We start from the raw sequence: 19,478 nt of genomic DNA, 5'->3' as shown, positions 1-19,478 counted from the left end.
ATAGGACATTCACCTCTAGAATTACCTCCCCTGAAAAATATCCGGTTTTGGCAGGAAGACAACTTTTTGTGCATGGATTATCAAATTCCTTGTCAGATCGATCTAATTTTCATTAGAACATCATATTTTTGAACATTTTCAAGTTTAATAATAAGGTTGTTGTCTGTTATAGAACGTAGATATTTACTCTGAAAAATTGTGCGCAGGACGACCTGTCATAAGAAGAGCAACAGGCTGTTTGGCAGTGTTGCAAGCAAGAGTTACAAACTTACATGTAAAATAAATTAACTTTCAGTTACGTCACATGAAATTGAAAACAGAACAAAAAGTCTTATTGAAACTAACAACTGCTACCAAGTACATATATTGCATTTTATTGAAAAACATGAGTTGTAGCACAGGCACTTGTTTCTATCCATGGGAAAGGTGACATCCATATTCTGTTTATACTGGGCCCTCCCCTAACTCAGCCTCTCATAAAGATATGTGGATATGAGACCAGAAAATCGTTCGCCTACCCATTGTTTTAACATTACCAAGTTATGCAAGAATTGTGTCCGTTGGTCATGTTGGTCTGTCAAACTTCTTGTTTTTGTTTGAGGTTCATGTGGACCCTATGGCTAAAATGGCCGTATTTTCACCTCAAAATTTTCTCTGAGTACAGGCAAACCTGTGCATCTGGAAAAGTTTTAAGGCATAGCATGCTCTAGATAAATAGAATTCAAATGCATTGTATGATTTAGAAAATTCATAACTTAACTGGATTTTGCCGTACACTTTTTTTCGTCTCTGCAGAAGATGATAAAATTAACAAACAGTTGAGTTTACCTTGATATGGTCCACTCAGGTACACAGTTTAAATAATCAATTATTGTCGGGTATCTATTGTCCATCTAATGTCCATGTCAATTAGAAATGCTCACTTTAATTTTTACCTGTGGGGAAGTTCTTCCCAACTTAGTTTATTTTGGCACCTTCTGGAGGAATGAAAAAAAGTGCACGGCAAAATCCGGGTAAGTTTTTATTTTTCTAAAACATAAAACATACTTAAAATACATTTATCTAGGGCATGCTATGCCTGAAATTTTTTACAGATGCGCAGGTTTGTCTGTACTCAGAGTAAATTTTGAGGTGAAAATACGGCCATTTTAGCCATTGGGTCCACATGAACCTGAAGTCGAACTACAGGTATCTGAAAATATTTCACTGGTCTGGCTGACTTCAAGATAATGAGAGACAAATGTATATGATTATTGTGTACTGTACATTTTGTACTTAACTTAATCAAGCACAATACCATGAATACTGTGTTCAACTTCACACTCTCTTGTTATTTATATTGGAATGATTTTGCTTCATTTTTATGCAGTTAAGCTGCATTATGCGAGCACCCTAGATTTGTGTTCTACCCAATAAATACTGAAATACTTGCCATTGTTATTATCTAGCTCGCTATATATGTTATATATAACTAATTGAACACTTTTTTAATACTTTTTATTCTGGATTACAAAAAATATGACCAGAAAAACCTAAAATGATCGTCGATTTATCCAAAAGTTTTAAAGTTACATATAGGAAGTAGTGCTTATTAAGAATCCTTGTGTAGTTCATTTTGACTTGTGCTTTTAGCTAAGATGTCAAAGAACAATTGTATGAAATATTTAATCGCCGAAAATCTCTTAAGACAAGTAGTTTAGATTTCCCAAATGACAAAAGTCGTAGGAATATTGTTTGTCATCAATACGTAGTACAACTACGTCAGTAGTCTATTATATAATAAGTTCAACTGTTCATGCTGTTGGCGGCAATTTCAAATTAGTCTAGAAAAAGAAATTTTCGTAGCTTTTCAATTTGGAGGCAAGTGTGCAAATTAGCGGTGGTCCGAGGTCTGCGACCTTCCACTTTTGCAAGCGGAATTTCGAATAGGATAGTTGGTTTCTAGCTACGCCCGACGTAGTCACCTTCCACTTGAAAGAAAATAAGAAATTACTTTGCAAACCTTTTCACCATGTTCACCAAAGTCTCCAATTAAACGAGCTAAAAACTTATTTTTATCATTATTAGTCATGACAGCGATGTTCATTTTGTTCAACCGCTAGCTTTATACAGAAAATCGCCGACAAATATTGTATAAATTCAAGTAAAATCGTATCTGATTGACACAAACAACATTGTAAACACATAACAATGGCGGCCGTGAAGACCAAATTTTATAATATCGGATCCGATTCCGGAAGCGGATAAGGGTAATTCCGGGTTTGGCGATCATTTACAAAATAAATCCAAGCAGGTGAAACAACACATCTATGCATGGTAAATTAATGAATATAAACACTAGAATTGTAAACCAAAAGATATATGTAAAAGAAAGAAAAATCAGAAAAATATTTTATTCAGAAACTCAAAATTACTTTTTGACAAAGGAGTATGTTCGATAAGGTCCTAAAATGGCCCACTTTTTTAGTGTAAATTTCAAACTCGGATTTATTGACCAATATCACGATAAATTATAGCTAATACATTGACTAGATAGGATATAAGCCATTTTGTTTAAAATTTTACGTTTCTGTGTTTCATTATGACGTCACAAGTTGTACTCATATTGATTTTTCACGAAAAAATCAATGAAAATGGGGAAATTTCCAAAGATTATTTGACAGGAAACATAGAGCGCATACGTCGACAACAAAGATCTTTTAAAATAATGTTTGTGAAGACATTTAACATGTCTTTTTTGAATATTAAGCTTGTCGACGCCTGCGCTCTATGTTTCCTGGTCCTTTATTTGGTTGAAATCCCGCTGATTTTGTCAAATTTCACCAAAATCCCTTATCTTGACCGTTTTGGAATGTAAAAATCGTTCTGTTAGAATTAAACTTTGACAAAAACAGCTCTGTTTAACTTTTTCACATGTCTTTAAGGCAACTTAAAACAATTATTGTCTTGTAACCATGAACTTTATAATTGGGGCCAAATATGGCACTTACCGAACTTACTCCTTTTTAATTTAAAAATCCAATACACAGTGACAGCTGGGAACAGTATATCTAACAATATACATGTTCATGGTCACAGTCGAAATTTTCTTTATAAATGATAAATGATGATAATGCATGTGAGATGCTTTTAAAGTGTAAACATATTACTGCAATTTCGAAGGGTTATTTGTTTTTCTCAATTTTGAAGGGTCAATTAAAGTAGCTGAAAGTTTCTTTCTTAATTTTCACAAATTATGCAACTATATTATATATACCTTAATGTAAGTAAATCATATGATATATAGGTGGCATTCTTTGGGCCACTCTACCCCCTCCTGTTTGATAACTTGGAAACGGTTGAGCTCCCCACCCCTAAACCATATGAGGGGCAGATCCAGGATTGTAGGTTAGGAGGGGCGCAAACTTAAATTTTTGCCGAGCAGAGCGAGGCTAAAAAAATTTGAGGTAAAATTATCGGAATATTCTTTATTAAGCTAAGAACAACCCATGCTTTGCAAATTTAAGGGGTGTGCAAGCCCACAACCCTCCCCCCGTCTGAATCAACCCCTGCATATATTCAAGTATAGGACAATATAATAAATAAAAAATGAAATATAGGGGGAGTCCCTGGAGTTACCCCACCCCCTCCTGTTTGAGAACTTGAAAACGGTCGAGATCCACACCCCTTAACCATATATATTCATGTTTGTGACAATATGAAAAATCAAATGAAATATAGGAAGAGTCGCTGGGGGTCACCCCACCCCTCCTGTTTTTAGAATTTAAAAATGGTCGAGATCCCCACTCCTAAACCATATATATTCATGTATGGGACAATATAACAAATCAGATAAAATATAGGGGGAGTCCCTTGGGTCATCCCACCCCCTCCTGTTTGAGAATTTGAAACCCGTTGAGATCGCCACCCCTTAACCATATATATTCATGTACGGGACAATATAACAATTCAAATGAAAGATAGGGGAAGTCCCTGAGGTCACTGTTCACCCTCCTGTTTGAGAAATTGGAAATGGTCAAGATCCTTACCCCTAAACCATATATACTCATGTATGGGACAATATAACAAATCAAATGAACTATAGGGGAAGTCCCTGTGGTCACCCCAACCCTCCTGTTTGAGAACTTGGAAACGGTCGAGATCCCCACACCAAAACAATATATATTCATGTATGGGCCAATATAACTAATTAAATGAAATATAGGGGAGTCCCTGGGGTCACCCTACCCCTCCTGTCTGAGATCCCAACCCCTAAACCATACAGTGTATATATTCATGTATGGGACAATATAACAAATAAAATGAAATGTAGGGGAAGTCCCTAGGGTCACCCTACCCCCAGTGGCGGATCCAGAAATTTTCATAAGTGGGACCCACTGACCGACCTAAGTGGGGCCCGTTCCAGTGGTTCCCTATATAAGCAACCAATTTTTTTCCCAAAAAAGGGGGGGGGGTGGGATGGGCCCCCTGCCCCCCCTAAATCCTCTGCCTACTTTGAGAACTTGAAAACCGTTGAGATCCCCACCCCTAAATTATATATATTCATATGTATGGGACAAAATAACAAATCATTTACATTTACTATGGGCAGGTCAGTCAGACCTCACCTTTGATCCCTGTTGTAGTGAACATTTGTCTGATTCGTGTCTCATAACTTTTGTACTAAAGAACACAAACTCAGTTTTCTTTCCAGGGAAAACCAGTCCATTCATACTATTACATGTTCATACTAAGTCAAATTGAACTTCTAGCAGTCAAATAAAACCAAGGTTAACTACCAAGTAGAACAACTGCAATCATTGGGAACTTGTACCACTGCAGACTCACCATAAAAAAATATACATTGATATATGCATTGCTTTTGAAACCTTGATAACATGAAAATTATTTGCCTTAATAAATAAATCATTAGATAAACATGAATGTACTATATATGAATGTTTAATGTTGAGGCAACATTGCCACAGTTTGCCTTGGTTTTTGGTTAACTGCCTTCAGCGCTTACAGCGCTTTGATTTATATTTATAACTGTACATGTTATTCATAAATTTAAAATATAAATTGTATTTTTTTTAGGACTAAGGACATAAGGATATGTCTTGGATTTCGTAAGAACAGTAGCAAAATGTACGATACTCCAGTCAGCCTGCAGGGCTGCTGTGTAGACTTTATATGTGAGAATCTAGAGGCATTGTGTGATGTCAATCCAGTGGATTCCCCACTTCCCAAAATGACATTTAAAGACCCTGATGTGTATTTCCATGGAGATTTGTCAGAACAGCTTTTGACAAAGTTATGTGACAAAGGAAAGTTGACTGATGATACATTAAGTCTGTTTAATCCTAATACTACAAGCTTAAAAAGAGTATCTATTCAGAATTCACAGCTAACTACAAGAGGATTGAGAACCCTTCGTGCACACAGAATTTCAGATCTTGAGATTAAAGGTCTGCGAACAGTAACAGTGAATGATGTTATTGGTTGTCTTGGAGAATGGACACTTTCACATCTTAAATCACTGAATGTCACACATAGCACATTTATGAATAGTACTAACTTCATAGTAGTGATTTCATTGACAAAGCTTCAAAACTTGCAAAGTCTGAATGTTAGTCACACAGAATTCAATAATCATGGCCTGGAGATCATTGCAACAGATCTTCCATGCCTAGAACATTTGGACATCTCAAATACACGTGTCACAGATATATCATCGGTTAAAAAGTGCAAAGACAGGTTGAAATCACTTTCCATCTACAATATACGTCCACTAAATGAGGAGGAAGTTATTCCCATCCTCTTTGAGATGAAGCATCTAGTTCACTTAGATATTTCAGAAGATCCATCAGTGCAGCCGCTTCTAAATTTACAAAATGGAAGATTTAAAATTAAAGCATTATTAGCTGTGCCATCTTGTTTACCATGTCTGACATCTTTAGATATTTCAGGAAAGGAAGGGGCCAATGAAACAATGATCAGGTAATATTATGCTAAACAGACTCCATGAAATTTATTTATCCTAACCAACAACATTTCATCAGGCCTGCCATTTAAACGTTTTGCACTTGCCCAGTTACATGTAACAACTGTTTTACATGTCTTATACTGACATGACTGACATAAAGAAAAGAATATGATGCGTTTCTAATTTATTTTAGATTGATTTGCTCTAATAATCATGATAACATTTTCATACAGACAATACATCTGGATTTGTGATATTTAATTTTAAACTTTAAAAATGAAAATTTGTTTTTTAAAGAGAAATGATTGTAATTATACTGTGTTTATATTTATTTTAGGGATTTTATGACAACACACACTATGAGATTTGTAGGTGCAGCTTTAACACCTTACTGTGAATATGAAATGCTAGCAGATGAAATAAACACAGATATTGTTGTAAGTTTATTGTTTTCATATACTAATATGTGATTGTTCTCATTTGAATTATTTTTGATAATTTAATAACAGATTTAAAATGATTGATCGAGGTTAACAATCATCAAATTTCATCCCTACATTTATTTTGATAAAAAAATTATGGATTTCTATAATTACTTTATTTTATTCGTAGTTACTTTCTAATGTAAACATATATATCAACACCACCTTTCATTTATTTTCATTTCTATTTGTCAATTAGGGTCAGGTATATCAGGGTGTAAATTGTAATATATTAATATCGATTTATGCATGTACGTCTTGGTACAAGATTTAGGAAAGTTCGGTTTCTTGTTTATTCCGGATTTGGTTTGAACATGTTATAATGTCATATATGTTTGTTAAGGTGACCGGTGAAGCCAACGAGAAGCAGATACTAGAAGCTCTAAAGAGATATGTGTTAAGAGCAGTTTATGTTCAGAAGTCTCTATATACACTGTTCAGACTGACCCAGGTCATGGTAGAACCTAGAGAAGATATAATTAGGGTAAGTGTCCAGAGTATGGCAATTCACATGTGACAAATATGGGGTGCTCTTTTCTTCGTGGGTTTTGTTATGTGTAGTTAGTTTAAAATTGAGAACGTAAATTGGGAATATGTCAAAGAGACATCAACCTGACAAAAGAGCGAATATAGAAAGCCTTGCTGCAGACCATTATGAGTGATGTTTGAAGAATGTCATGATCCCTGTATGTGAAAGGCCACTTAAGTTGTTGTCTAAAAGAGAAGTTGTAGGTTTTATCAGTGTAAAACTCATTTACATTTGAATTGATGACATACATGATAAACTACAGTGTACATCTCCCTGTGAACAGGTAAACAGATCACATACATAACAAACTACTATTATACACATGAAACAGATCACATACATAACAAACTACTATTATACACATGAAACAGATCACATACATAACAAACTACTATTATACACATGAAACAGATCACATACATAACAAACTACTATTATACACATGAAACAGATCACATACATAACAAACTACTATTATACACATGAAACAGATCACATACATAACAAACTACTATTATACACATGAAACAGATCACATACATAACAAACTACTATTATACACATGAAACAGATCACATACATAACAAACTACTATTATACACATGAAACAGTTCACACACTTTTGTACAATCAAAGGGACTTATAGTTATTAGTCTTACTCAATTTAAATATTTTATGTGAAATATGGAGATGCTCCGGATCTGAAGTGATAAACTGTCAAATATTACTTATGTGATATATACAGGGAGATATTTTAGAGAGTCAGAAACACCTACCTTCACCAGCAGTGAATGTGAAAGTTCACAACTAGAGTAATAACAATCTGAACTACCTTTGTAAACTGTGTTTTTTTTTCACAGCTTGTATTACCAGCAATGAATGGACATCCTAAACAATTAGGTGTACAAATGGCAGCCACAGCATGTTTATATAACTTGTCTAAAGGAGATGTTGGAATGAAAGTCCATCCAGCTTGTCTGAAACATGTGGTCAATTCTACACTGTCAGCCATGGAAAACTTTCCCAATCATCAACAGGTATTTTTTGTACTTCTTTTAACTACACATACAACAAAGATAACATAAAACATTGGACACATCAGCAAGAGTCAAGAATGGTAAAAAAAACATACGAAGAAAAAGAATAAAGAAGAAATGTGATAGCTTCTATAAATCTCTCTCCAACCTGAAGTCTGAAGCATTAAGAACTTTGTGTTACCATTAGCATAAACAGACCCTCCTGCTGTCAAGGTTTTATATAATTTTCTAAATTTTACCAAAAAGACTGTGGGAAATATAGATTCCACAACTGCAACAAGTGTACTATGATATTGCTCCACTCGAGACAGTTAAATTTTAATATTTTAAGCGCTAGGCTTGCCGAGCTTTTTAAATAATTAAAATTTAACTGTTGAGAGTGGAGAAATATCGTAATACACAAGTTGCAAATAATCAAATTTCGACTAATCATTTGCCGAGAACAGATTTTTCACTAGTGAGGAGAAATATTTTTCTCACACCGTTCAGGAAATGTGAAAATAGTAAAAAAATTAGAGAAATATCATTCTCTAATTTTTGTGCTATTTTCACATTTCTCGATCGGTGTGAGAAAAATATTTCTCCTCACTAGTGAAAAATCTGTTCTCGGCAAATGATTAGTAGAAATTTGATTATGACGTCTAAATGTTTTGTTTTCTTCTGAATTTTCCTATTGTGACGTCATGAAAAAAGGCGACAATGCCTGATGAAGTCGCATATAAAGAACACAAGTTTCTGAAAACTTTGAAAAAGAAGGATAAAAAGCATTAGAGAAACAGATTCCGACACAATAACTCGTGTACTACGATATTTCTCCACTCTCGACAGTTAAATTTTCTTATTTAAAGAGCTCGGCAAGCCTCGCGCTTTAAATAATTAAATTTAACTGTCTCGAGTGGAGAAATATCGTAATACACTTGTTGCAGTGTAGGAATCTATATTTTTCATCATAAATAAACTGAAGTTTATTTCACTCACTGCATGCAAAATTGATAAAACACTTGGGGAATAACATTTCACAGACGGTGGTTTTGATTCCTACAGATAACTAACAAAAATTGTAAAATTAATTGTTTTTTGATTATATATTAGTTTGAAAACATCAGATCTAGATTAACCGTTAATAAAAATAAGAACCTGTGTTATACTTTTGATATTGTTTGTAGTTACAGAAGAATGCTTTGTTGACATTGTGCAGCGACAGAATACTACAGGATGTGGTAAGTAAACGGTGACCAATCAGATTTATATACCTGAAAATCAGCAGTGGTTGACCAATAAGATTTATTTACAGGAAAATCACCATTGGACTAGTGGTCTAGATATGAATTGTTCAATTTCTATTTGTACGGTCATAAAATCTTGCTCTTTTTAGATTAAATTGTGATTGATAGTGTTTACATGTAGGTCAGTGGTTTGTCTTTTATGTAACAAAAAAGTTGACTTTCTTCACAAATATAGACCTGGATAAAAATAATTGGAAAAAGTGACAGAAAGTATTTATTTTGATATTTTCTCACATTTGTTTATGCACTTAAACCAAAATTGTAGCCATATAGACATAATTTACAGTATTTCTGTTTCTATGTTGAAATAAATCAGTGGAGATATCTACATAAAATAAGTACTAGTGGTCAGATTTTGAATGAGACCGCATAAAGATCAAAATACAAATATATGAAAAATCACAGCTTGATATACATCCTTTACAATGAGCATGTTTGATAGTGTACACAAACATACAATTGGTAATTATGATATACACAAACTTTTTATAGTCTATCGACGTACAAAATGTAAAAATGTATTTAGTATTTAAAATATTGATTCACACAGATATATATATTTTTGTAGACATTTGATAGATATAGATGTGCCAGGCTTGTAATGGAGTGTCTGTGTCAGTTTGATTTAACAATATTGATATCACAGATATATATTTTGTAGACATTTGATAGATATAGATGTGCCAGACTTGTAATGGAGTGTCTGTGTCAGTTTGATGAAACATCTATGAATAGAATGTCTGTTGCTATATGCTCAATACTAGCAGCTAAGGTGAGTTATTACCAGTTTTAAAATTATTTTTAATATGTAGAAATTTAATTTCACTTTCATTTTATTACTTGACATTTGAAAAAATTGCTTCAACAGTATTTTAAATAAGCCAACTAAAGAAGTGTTAGAGTTCTATCACACATAGAACTGATCAAAGCATAACCAACACAGATAGGAAAGTAAACCTAAGAGATATGTCTAATGTGTATTGTATAAATTGTTAATAGGTGAATTTTGTTTCAGATTTCAACAGAACAAACATCAATGCTTGGAGCCAAGGCAAGATACATGAAAAAGATGTTAGAACTTGTGAAACAGAAAGTAGAAAATAAAGTGATAGATATAACTCTGAAGTTTACACTTAGTGCTTTATGGAACTTAACAGGTCAATATTTACAAATTTATAAACTTCAGTGCAAAAGTTTTGCTGCGAATATGATGACCTTGACATGTTGAAATTGACATATATGACCTAAATTAAGCATTGTACAAATGTATATATTTTTGATATTTTAAAAATGAGCCCCAGTCTGACACCAAATGACATGTTTTGCCCCCATCAATTTATTTTGTAATAGGCTAATTATAATCTCTTTTGGAAAGGGTGTGTCTCTGTTGTAATCTCAATGACAAGATATCATAGCGATGTTATTACAAATGTAGAAGTTATTTATTAAATGAAAAATGTTGAGGGTATCATTCAAATGTGTAAAACAAATTTCAAAAATAGATTTGTAGTAAAATAATTTATATTCATAATAATCAAACATCAGTTTGAATTTAAATATGTTATTCACATAAATAAATGTTTGAAATACAATATGTGGTAAATAAGTTTCCATGGGAGATAATCCAAAATCATATCTATCTCCCTTTAAAACTTCAATAAAATGTATTTTTTGCTTAAAATATATTTCACCAAGTATTTTAGAGATTACCTGAAATTTAGAAACTTCAGGGTAATGATATCACAGAGTTATTAATTTGAGTTTCTAGGTTAGGCACGAGTCCATTGTCAAAACAATTTAAAGAAAGCTGTGTAGCTTTCATAGAAAAACATCCTTTTAGAAGTAATAATTAAAAAAAAAATTGACATTTCAGAAATTATTACCTATCGCTTTTTGAATAACAATTACAATGAAAATATGTATAAAAATTCTTTAAAAAAGATTTTCATAATATTAATAATGTGGAATAAAAGTCTTACAGGATTCAAAGTTATGGTTTAATTTATTTTATCATTTTGTCCATGTTTTAGATGAATCTCCACCAACATGTCATGTATTTCTGAAGGAGGGAGGTTTGGATTTATTTATGGAAACATTACAGGTCAGTTGAAGTATAGAATAGATGATTGGTATCTTACAAATAACCGTTAAAGAAAGACGGATAAAATATTAAAGGGGCATTCAAACTCATAAGTCGAAAATAATCTGACAACATCAAGGCTAAAAAAAGATAAAGACCAACAGACAAGCTAAACACAACATACAAAATAAAAGATTGAGTAACACAAACCCCACCAAAAACTGGTCCTGCAGAAGGGTAAGCAGATGCTGCTCCACATGTGGCACCTGTCATGTTGCTCACATAGTACAAACATGGTAATAAGTTTAATTTAGTAGGTCACATACAGCAAAAAGCAACAGGATTAATAACTCCTCTCTTTCTGGAGTTCCTACAAGCCATGACTGAGGACCATCACTAGCTAGGTGTGCTACAATTCCTGCAGCAAAGTATCCAACATCTTATTAATAACAACATTAGGAACTTATCGGCTATCATCTGTTAAATGGATGTTTACCTGTATACCAGTAATGTACAAACTAAATTTTATTTTACAGGTTGTCAGTGAAATGGAACCAGACACAAGAACACAAGTGGAAACAAAAATACTTGGACTGCTGGTAGGTATACTCATAAAACTAATTTGGGACAGTAATAATATCCTCCGCTTTATTGATTAATTGATTTCTACATAATAACATTTAAAATTGTAAAGGTGTAAACATAAATTTGAGTTACCACATGAGATTGGAAATACCTCTATTGATATTAGGGTCAATAGGTTTCAGGTCACAGCAGCTATTCATGAACATTTATTAAGCAAATTTTTGTTCCAGATGTTATCTTTGGAAATGTAAATTCCACTTTTTCTAATTTTGATAATGCCCCATGAGTGAACAAACATTTTTGATTTTTATGTCACTAGCTCAAGTTTTAGGAAGATCTAGTGTTAATGGCAATACATTTATATTACCTTCTTTTCATGGATTGTTAAATGTAATTAAAAAAAAGTATCCAACCTATTTTAGTATTATAGAGACAAAATAAGTTTGTTCGTATACATTAATGTATTCTTTATGATTGTAATCTTGAATGTAAATTTTAATTTTGTTTCAGAACAATATTGCTGAAGTGAAGAATCTTCGAGAAGCGTTAATGAGAGATGACTTTATGATGTTAGGAAGGAGGTTAATGCATGCTGATCAGATAGATGTTGGATACTTTGCTGCAGGAATTATAGCACACCTAGCTAGTGATGGTCCTCAGTCATGGCTTGTAGGAACTCCAGAAAGAGAGGAGTTATTAAATGAATTAGTAAGCAGTTGTAACATTTTTAATTTTGTTTTCAATCTATAACTTTAAGGGAAATCTTATCAATCTACAGTGTAACCTGCCTAATCCAAAGTCTGAGTATTCCAACATCCTGCTTTAACTGACACATTTTCCTGGTCCCAAAATATGCCTATGCTTTCAGAAAAAACCTGAGTATTCCGATATCCTGCTTAATCTGACATTTTTTTCTGGTTTGCCAGTGTCTGATTATTCAGGTTACACTGTATTTCTATAAATTTAAAAACCACAAATATTAATTATGCATGGTGACCAGGCAACATTTATGTTATTGAAAGCAAAAAAAAGTTCATGTTGACAGTCTCCAACTAATTTTCTAGTAATTAGTAAAATCTGCTGAATGTTAGTTACATTGCCATTTTTAAAAACATTTGAATACCATGCCATAGATTTTGAATTTTAGTGAATTTAGGGCTTGACCCATTTGTATACTTAATATAAGAAAATAAAATGATAGAAACAAAAGTCTTTATTATATCATAATTACGCAGTCAGAACATAACAGTATATATATATCTCTTAATTTGTAGGGTGAAGTTGTACTGAAATGGGAACAACCTAGTGGTGAAATGGTTGCATACAGGTAAAATAAACAGATACTAAATAATCTTGAGTGTATGGGGTGCTCAAAAACTTACCTAGTAAGGGAAACAAATTGTTTAATTTTATCAGTCTCTATTTATTTGACACTTTTTTACCTCAAACCATGAAAACATGAAAAACAAGACTGTGCAGAATAATATCTTTATTAGTCCCCTACCGACTGCCACATTAGGTTTGCACTCTGTCTGTCTGTCTGTCTAATATCAAACATACAGATTTATAAATAATATTGTGTAAACCCTGTTGTTCAGATAAAAACTACTGTAAAAAAAAGATAAAACATCACTGATGACTGAAAGGGGAAAAAAACAATTTCATCTTTAATGCTTCTTGGTATATTTCATTTACATGCAAAGAGAACACTGTCTATTTGGCCGAGTTCACATGAAACTCTAGAGTCAACTTTACTAACTCGGGTTTCAACAATCCGAGTTTACTCAAACATCTCGAGTTAACCCTGCTTATCCCGGTTCCAACCCTCACTGAGCCAGGGTTAAACTTGAGAAACCCTTGAATGACATCAAACCAATCTGATTTCTCTTTTTTTAATGCTTAGTCAGGGCCTTACCTTAGAGTTACTTGGAGTTTTTCCGAATAGCAACTCCAGTTTACGTGATACTCTTCAAACTCTGAAGTGAACTCGACCCAAAAGAGGTCAAAGTAACAGCTGATGTCCAGGATATAGATCAAAACCTTGTTAACTTGATAAAAATTAAATCATTTAATCATTCTTCTTCAAAACTTAAAAAGGGTAATCTCCGTAATGAGAGGAGATAGCGCTTTAAAGATACTATTGTACATGTAGTACATTTTGTAATTCTCATTTTAGAAGACTGTCAGTGAAATCTTGTGCTTTAAGGAAATTCAACTTTACATTTCTCTTGTTTTAAGCTGGTCTGTATGTAAATTTGTACCTTTAAAGTATATTTTTGTCATTCTTTTCAGGTCTTTCAAACCCTTCTTTCCTTTACTGAGATGCAAAACAGCACCAACTGTACAGTTGTGGGCTGTGTGGGCTATTCAACATGTATGCACTAAAAATGGTAAGCTTTATGGGATGAGCAGCTGTCTGAAGAAACAACTGCTAATCTTTAGATTCTATTTATTAAAAAAATTGTTTCATTTCAATCTTTTTATATTTATGGTTATACTGTTATACAAGAGATCTAGTTGTCTCATCACTCCTTGGATATTTACTTTGGATTGTTTTACTAATTGATATGATATCTTAACTTTCAAATTGTTTCCTAGAAGCAAAGTTCTTATGAATGGATCTATATACATTGATAAATTTGAGGTAAGGAAATATAAAAATCTTTTGATTTAATTTAAAGTTAAAAAAATTCTACAATTATTGAATCAACAACAAAAAAATGATGTTAAAAGAAGAATCCCATAATTTATACATGTTATTGAAGTTTTGTTGTACCGTACATGTACTTCGTTCAATACTTGCAATATTTTATGAATTAGAAGTACAAATTAACAGTATAATTATACCAAGTAAATTATTTTCAGGAAACCGTTATTGTCCCATGCTAGAAGAGGAAGGTGGTGCCCATATTTTAAAACAAATGATTGACAATCCTGAGTCACATGACCATGTCGTTCAGATTTCCAAAGATATACTCATTCTTAGCAGGGAAAACAAGGCTCAAGCTCAGAAGAAGAGAGAAAAGAAAAGATAACATAGTCCTTTTTAGAGCTTCAATTTTATCTTTGAAATTTCCTAAATTATTGGAAAGTTTTACCTTCTACATTCATTTTTCTCCTAATTACTCAGAAGGGGGAGAAACTTTTTGTGAAGATAAAAAAAAAATTGTAAATAAATGTTTAAAAATACTATCTTCAACATGTATTTTGTTTCATTTAAAGTTATGATGTTTGTTTCCCTTGATATTTTTGAAGAAAATAACAAGAAATTACAGTCTACTTTGAATTAGTGTATGAAATGTGTTCTCTATACTAAAGTCTTGACCAAAAAGTTAAGTTAAGAGAAAAACAATTAGGTACTGACTAAAATTATTAAGCATGATATCAAATTTTGTTCTTTGAAAATGATAGCAGGATTTTCTTACTCAATTTGAGTCTTAACAAAATGTCATTTATTACAATTTAAGTGCTAAGAAATGAAGTGCTCATATTGACCTGATCAAGTCTTGAGTTTATGATGAAATTAAGTTCTGGATTTTTTTTATGTTTTATATATCTACATCAGCAAGCTTAGTTTAAAAATGAGTACTGAAAAAAATCATAGGTAATATTTTACTATAAAAATTGTCAATCATGTTTACGTATGAAAATTTAGAAAAATGCTCAAACAATCATGATGTTTATTTCATAGTATGTAAACCAAAGGGTATTATTTTGAAATGGATGCTATTTGTGTTTATAACTATCTTTATTGTTCATTATGCGGAAACATCAATGAAAATTATCATTTATCTTTGAAGTTTCATTCCCTTGTCCCATTTTAATTCATGATACTACATTGTCGATTGGTTTTTGGTGTTTTTATTCATTCCAGTTTGTGCATTAGAATGATATACATAATGTTAGCTTGCTGATATATGTAAAAATGCTCCAATTATATACCAGTCTCATGGTCATCTGGATTTTTATGCCCCACCTACGATAGTAGAGGGGCATTATGTTTTCTGGTCTGTGCGTCCGTTCGTCCGTCTGTTCGTTCGTGCGTCTGTCCCGCTTCATGTTACAGTTTTTGATCGAGGTATTTTTTGATGAAGTTGAAGTCCAATCAACTTCAAACTTGGTACACATGTTCCCTATGATATGATCTTTCTAATTTTAATGCCAAATTAGAGATTTTACCCCAATTTCACGGTCCACTGAACATAGATAATGATAGTGCGAGTGGGGCATTCGTATACTGAGGACACATTCTTGTTTCATCTGTATCAATCATTATTCCCAAACAATAATCTATTTATTGATATTTTAGTTTATTCTTCTGTAAATGAAATTTGAGTGAGTTGTTGGTGAACCATCTTCAGTTGTCTGTATATGCTTGACAGTACTATCTAATATGCATCTTTTACCTAAATATTCTTCAACCTTAATTAATTGGAAAATACTATGACATGTATTTAGAAATGTCAGTTTTTTGGTTTTTAAAATAATGGTTTCGTACTTTGTTAAAAATAAGTTATTAAAGCGTAACCATGTTATATCATGGGTATTTTTGTCATTTCAGTAAGGAAAAAATTATATATTCCTGTTGTAATAAATAAGCAATGTGTTTTTTATGAGATAATTTTGCTGTTGTACTTTTGGATCACAAGAAACATTGTGACAGTGTTTAATTTTCTATAAATTGAGAAAATTTAATTTAAATGATGGAAGTTATTTTGATAAATTGTAAAAGTAATTATTTTTGTGTTTTACCTAAATTAGATTATTATTTTTTGTAGTGCATGCTTTATAGCGAACCAAATGAAAGTGTACCACAGAGTCGTCTGCTCTTGACCAAGGTATTTAAACTTTTGCAAGTTTACCTGTCCCATTGAATCCATACAATAGCTATTGTTCTCTGTGTAGTTTATTCACTTGGACATTTAAATTTCTTCTAGGAAAAATCTATCACTCATTGATTAATTTGCCTGACCAAAAAAATATCTTCTTTGTTGATTGAAATACATGCATAAACTCACATAAACTGCATGTGATACAGTATTTATTCAATTTCAATAAGATATTTTCAATCTGTTCAATATAAGCACTGATTTAATTATAAAAAGTTTATTTCTGATTTTTTTTAACTACAGCATGCATTTATGTGTCAAAGAATTTGCATGTTTTTTTTGTGGTTGTTCAGTTATAAAGAATACATTTATGAAAACTTTTATTTAAACATTGTCATTTCAAGTTTTTATTTGTGAACAGACTGAAAAAAGGCAAATTTTAATTGGTAAAATGTTGAAATTTGATCAAAAATCTACTTTAATTTTTAAATCAGTGTTTAAATCAAACAATTTGAAAATGTGTTATTGATTGAATGAATACAACATCACATGCAGTTTTATGATTACTTATTTGTTCATGTATTTCCATCATTGACAGTTCAATTTTTTTTTCAGGTAAATTAATCAGTGAGTGATAGATTTCTCTTGCAAGAAATTTAAAGGTCCCATTGAATAAACTAAACAGAGAACAATAGCTATTGTTTTTGTTAGATGGGACAATAGAACTTACAAATGTTTAAATGGACAGGTAACTTGCAGGTGAATCTGTGGAAAACTATGATAGGGTTCGCAATAATTGAAAACACAAAATAGAACAAGAAAAAAATGATTTCCAAGGGTTTTCATGAAAATTAATTTTTATTTTGTGTCATTTTTTTATCAGTATGAATATTTATAAGTTAATGTTGAGTTGACAGTCTTGCAGTGACAGATGTCCCTGGTAAAATTTTAATATCATTGAAAAGCATTGAGTTGATATATATCATGAGTCACTCGTCACACTTAATTTATGTCTAATATTTGAACTATTTTCAAAATAACCCCATTTTTTTGTATGATTGATTAGACATAAGCAAAAAAATTGAAACAAACATGAATAGAAGCTGTATTCAATTTACACAAGAGTTAAAAGATACAATTCAAAGTTGTCTATCTGGACTTTGGTCTCAGCCATTTGTTCTATCAGTAAAATTGATTGTAATTGAATTGCATGTTCTTGATGAAATCAAGGTAAAAAGTATATCTTCTACAGTGACTTGACTGTAAGTGTTGCTATCCACCAATTGCAACTTATTCAAAATTCTGACCAAATTGCAATTTGTTTTATAAAATCAAATTGTTCAACTGGTCAGAAATTTGAACTAACTGCTGTAGAAAACCACAGCCAAGTCATGAAAGTGCAAGGTGATAAAATAAAACATACTTACGATCCTATAAGACTTTAACTCCACTTTAATGATGTTGTGACAAAATTGCAATATGTTTGTAGGAAGTGTCCATGGGGAGATAATCATTTTTTCTTTCAAAAAGTCTTTATTCAAAAGAATAATATTTTAGGTTATCTCCCCATGGAAACTTATCAAGAGCATATTGCTATTCAGTGGCGGATGCAGGAATTTTCGAAAGGGGGGGTGCTAGCCCAGGGCAAAGGGGGGGTGCAGGGGGGGTGCAAACATATGTCCCGATTCAAATGCATTGATCGGCCAAAATAAAGGGGGGGTGCGGACCCCCGGAACCCCCCCTCTGGATCCGCCACTGCTATTTCACACATATTTTACTGAATATATGATGATTTATTTAAAATAATATCTGATTCTTATGAATATAGAATACTTTTAGAAAGAAAAACTATATGAAAGCTTAGTTTGGACATTTTTATAGCAATTCAAAATAATGTCAGTTCCTTCACCATGGAAGTGACTATAATATACCTATACAAACTGATTCACTCATTTTGTCACAACATCATTAAAGTGGAGTTAAAGTCTTATAGGATTGTAAGTATGTTTTATTTTATCACCTTGCACTTTCACATTTTGGCTGAACAATTTGTTCAATATTTTGACCAGTTGAACAATTTGGTTTAATAAAACAAATTGCAATTTGGTCAAAATTTTGAATAGCAACACTAACAGTCAAGTCACTGTAATAATAAAAGATATACAGAGTAATCTTACAGTTGCAAAAAGTGGTGAAAAGGACTTATTGATTTGTAATAGATAATAACCTTATTAAAAATAGCAGTTTAGAATTTGGAGATGAACATTGATGGTATGGAGAAGTTAGATGATGTAACAGCTAGGATTAAGAATGTTAATCTTGTTAAAGTTTATATCATGAAATACTTAGAGCAGTGATTTACAAGAAATGTTCTTGTGATTTTGTTACTTATGAACATCCATTGTTAAATGTGTTAATTTTATGTCATATATATTTTGAAGTTGTTAACTTATAGTCATGAATAAAATGGATTCAACAATAATGCATTCAATACTTCACACAGATCTATACAATATTGTTTGGTAGTACATTATGGAATGAGACAACTATTCACCAGAGAACAAAGAAGGATGTGCTATAGAGCACTGAACAGCCTTCAACAATGAGCAAAATCTTTATTACACTTCTAGATTTAATAGGCCATGGCATTACAAGACTACCATAACCATTTCAGACAGTAACCAA

At 32.1% G+C, this 19,478-nt stretch overlaps 1 protein-coding gene across 3 annotated transcripts; it reads left to right on the top strand.

Annotated features, from left to right (window-relative positions):
* The first annotated feature begins 34 nt into the window (after positions 1-34).
* On the top strand, positions 35-19,275 carry LOC143043022 (protein zyg-11 homolog B-like). 3 transcript variants are annotated; one of them, XR_012968161.1, is made up of 15 exons: positions 48-274; positions 5,077-5,979; positions 6,303-6,402; positions 6,791-6,931; positions 7,837-8,013; positions 9,180-9,233; positions 9,961-10,071; positions 10,315-10,456; positions 11,330-11,400; positions 11,916-11,978; positions 12,475-12,672; positions 13,239-13,291; positions 14,257-14,354; positions 14,830-16,802; positions 17,409-19,275. XR_012968161.1 is itself a non-coding variant. In XM_076215534.1 (14 exons), exons 2-14 carry the CDS (start codon positions 5,126-5,128, stop codon positions 14,997-14,999), a joined length of 2,232 nt encoding a protein of 743 aa, XP_076071649.1. In that variant the 5' UTR covers positions 35-155; positions 5,077-5,125; the 3' UTR covers positions 15,000-17,402. The 3 variants fall into 3 exon arrangements, 2 of the variants coding, with proteins under 2 accessions (XP_076071649.1, XP_076071638.1); XM_076215534.1 differs by lacking the exon at positions 17,409-19,275 and having other exon boundaries at positions 35-155; positions 14,830-17,402; XM_076215523.1 differs by lacking the exon at positions 17,409-19,275 and having other exon boundaries at positions 14,830-17,402.
* The last annotated feature ends 203 nt before the right edge of the window (positions 19,276-19,478 follow it).

Source organism: Mytilus galloprovincialis, chromosome 1 (genome assembly GCF_965363235.1).
Source record: "Mytilus galloprovincialis chromosome 1, xbMytGall1.hap1.1, whole genome shotgun sequence".
Classification (NCBI taxonomy): Eukaryota; Metazoa; Mollusca; class Bivalvia; order Mytilida; family Mytilidae; genus Mytilus; species Mytilus galloprovincialis.
Note: the sequence above shows the minus strand (reverse complement) of the source record. Positions and strands in the feature narration are given on the sequence as shown.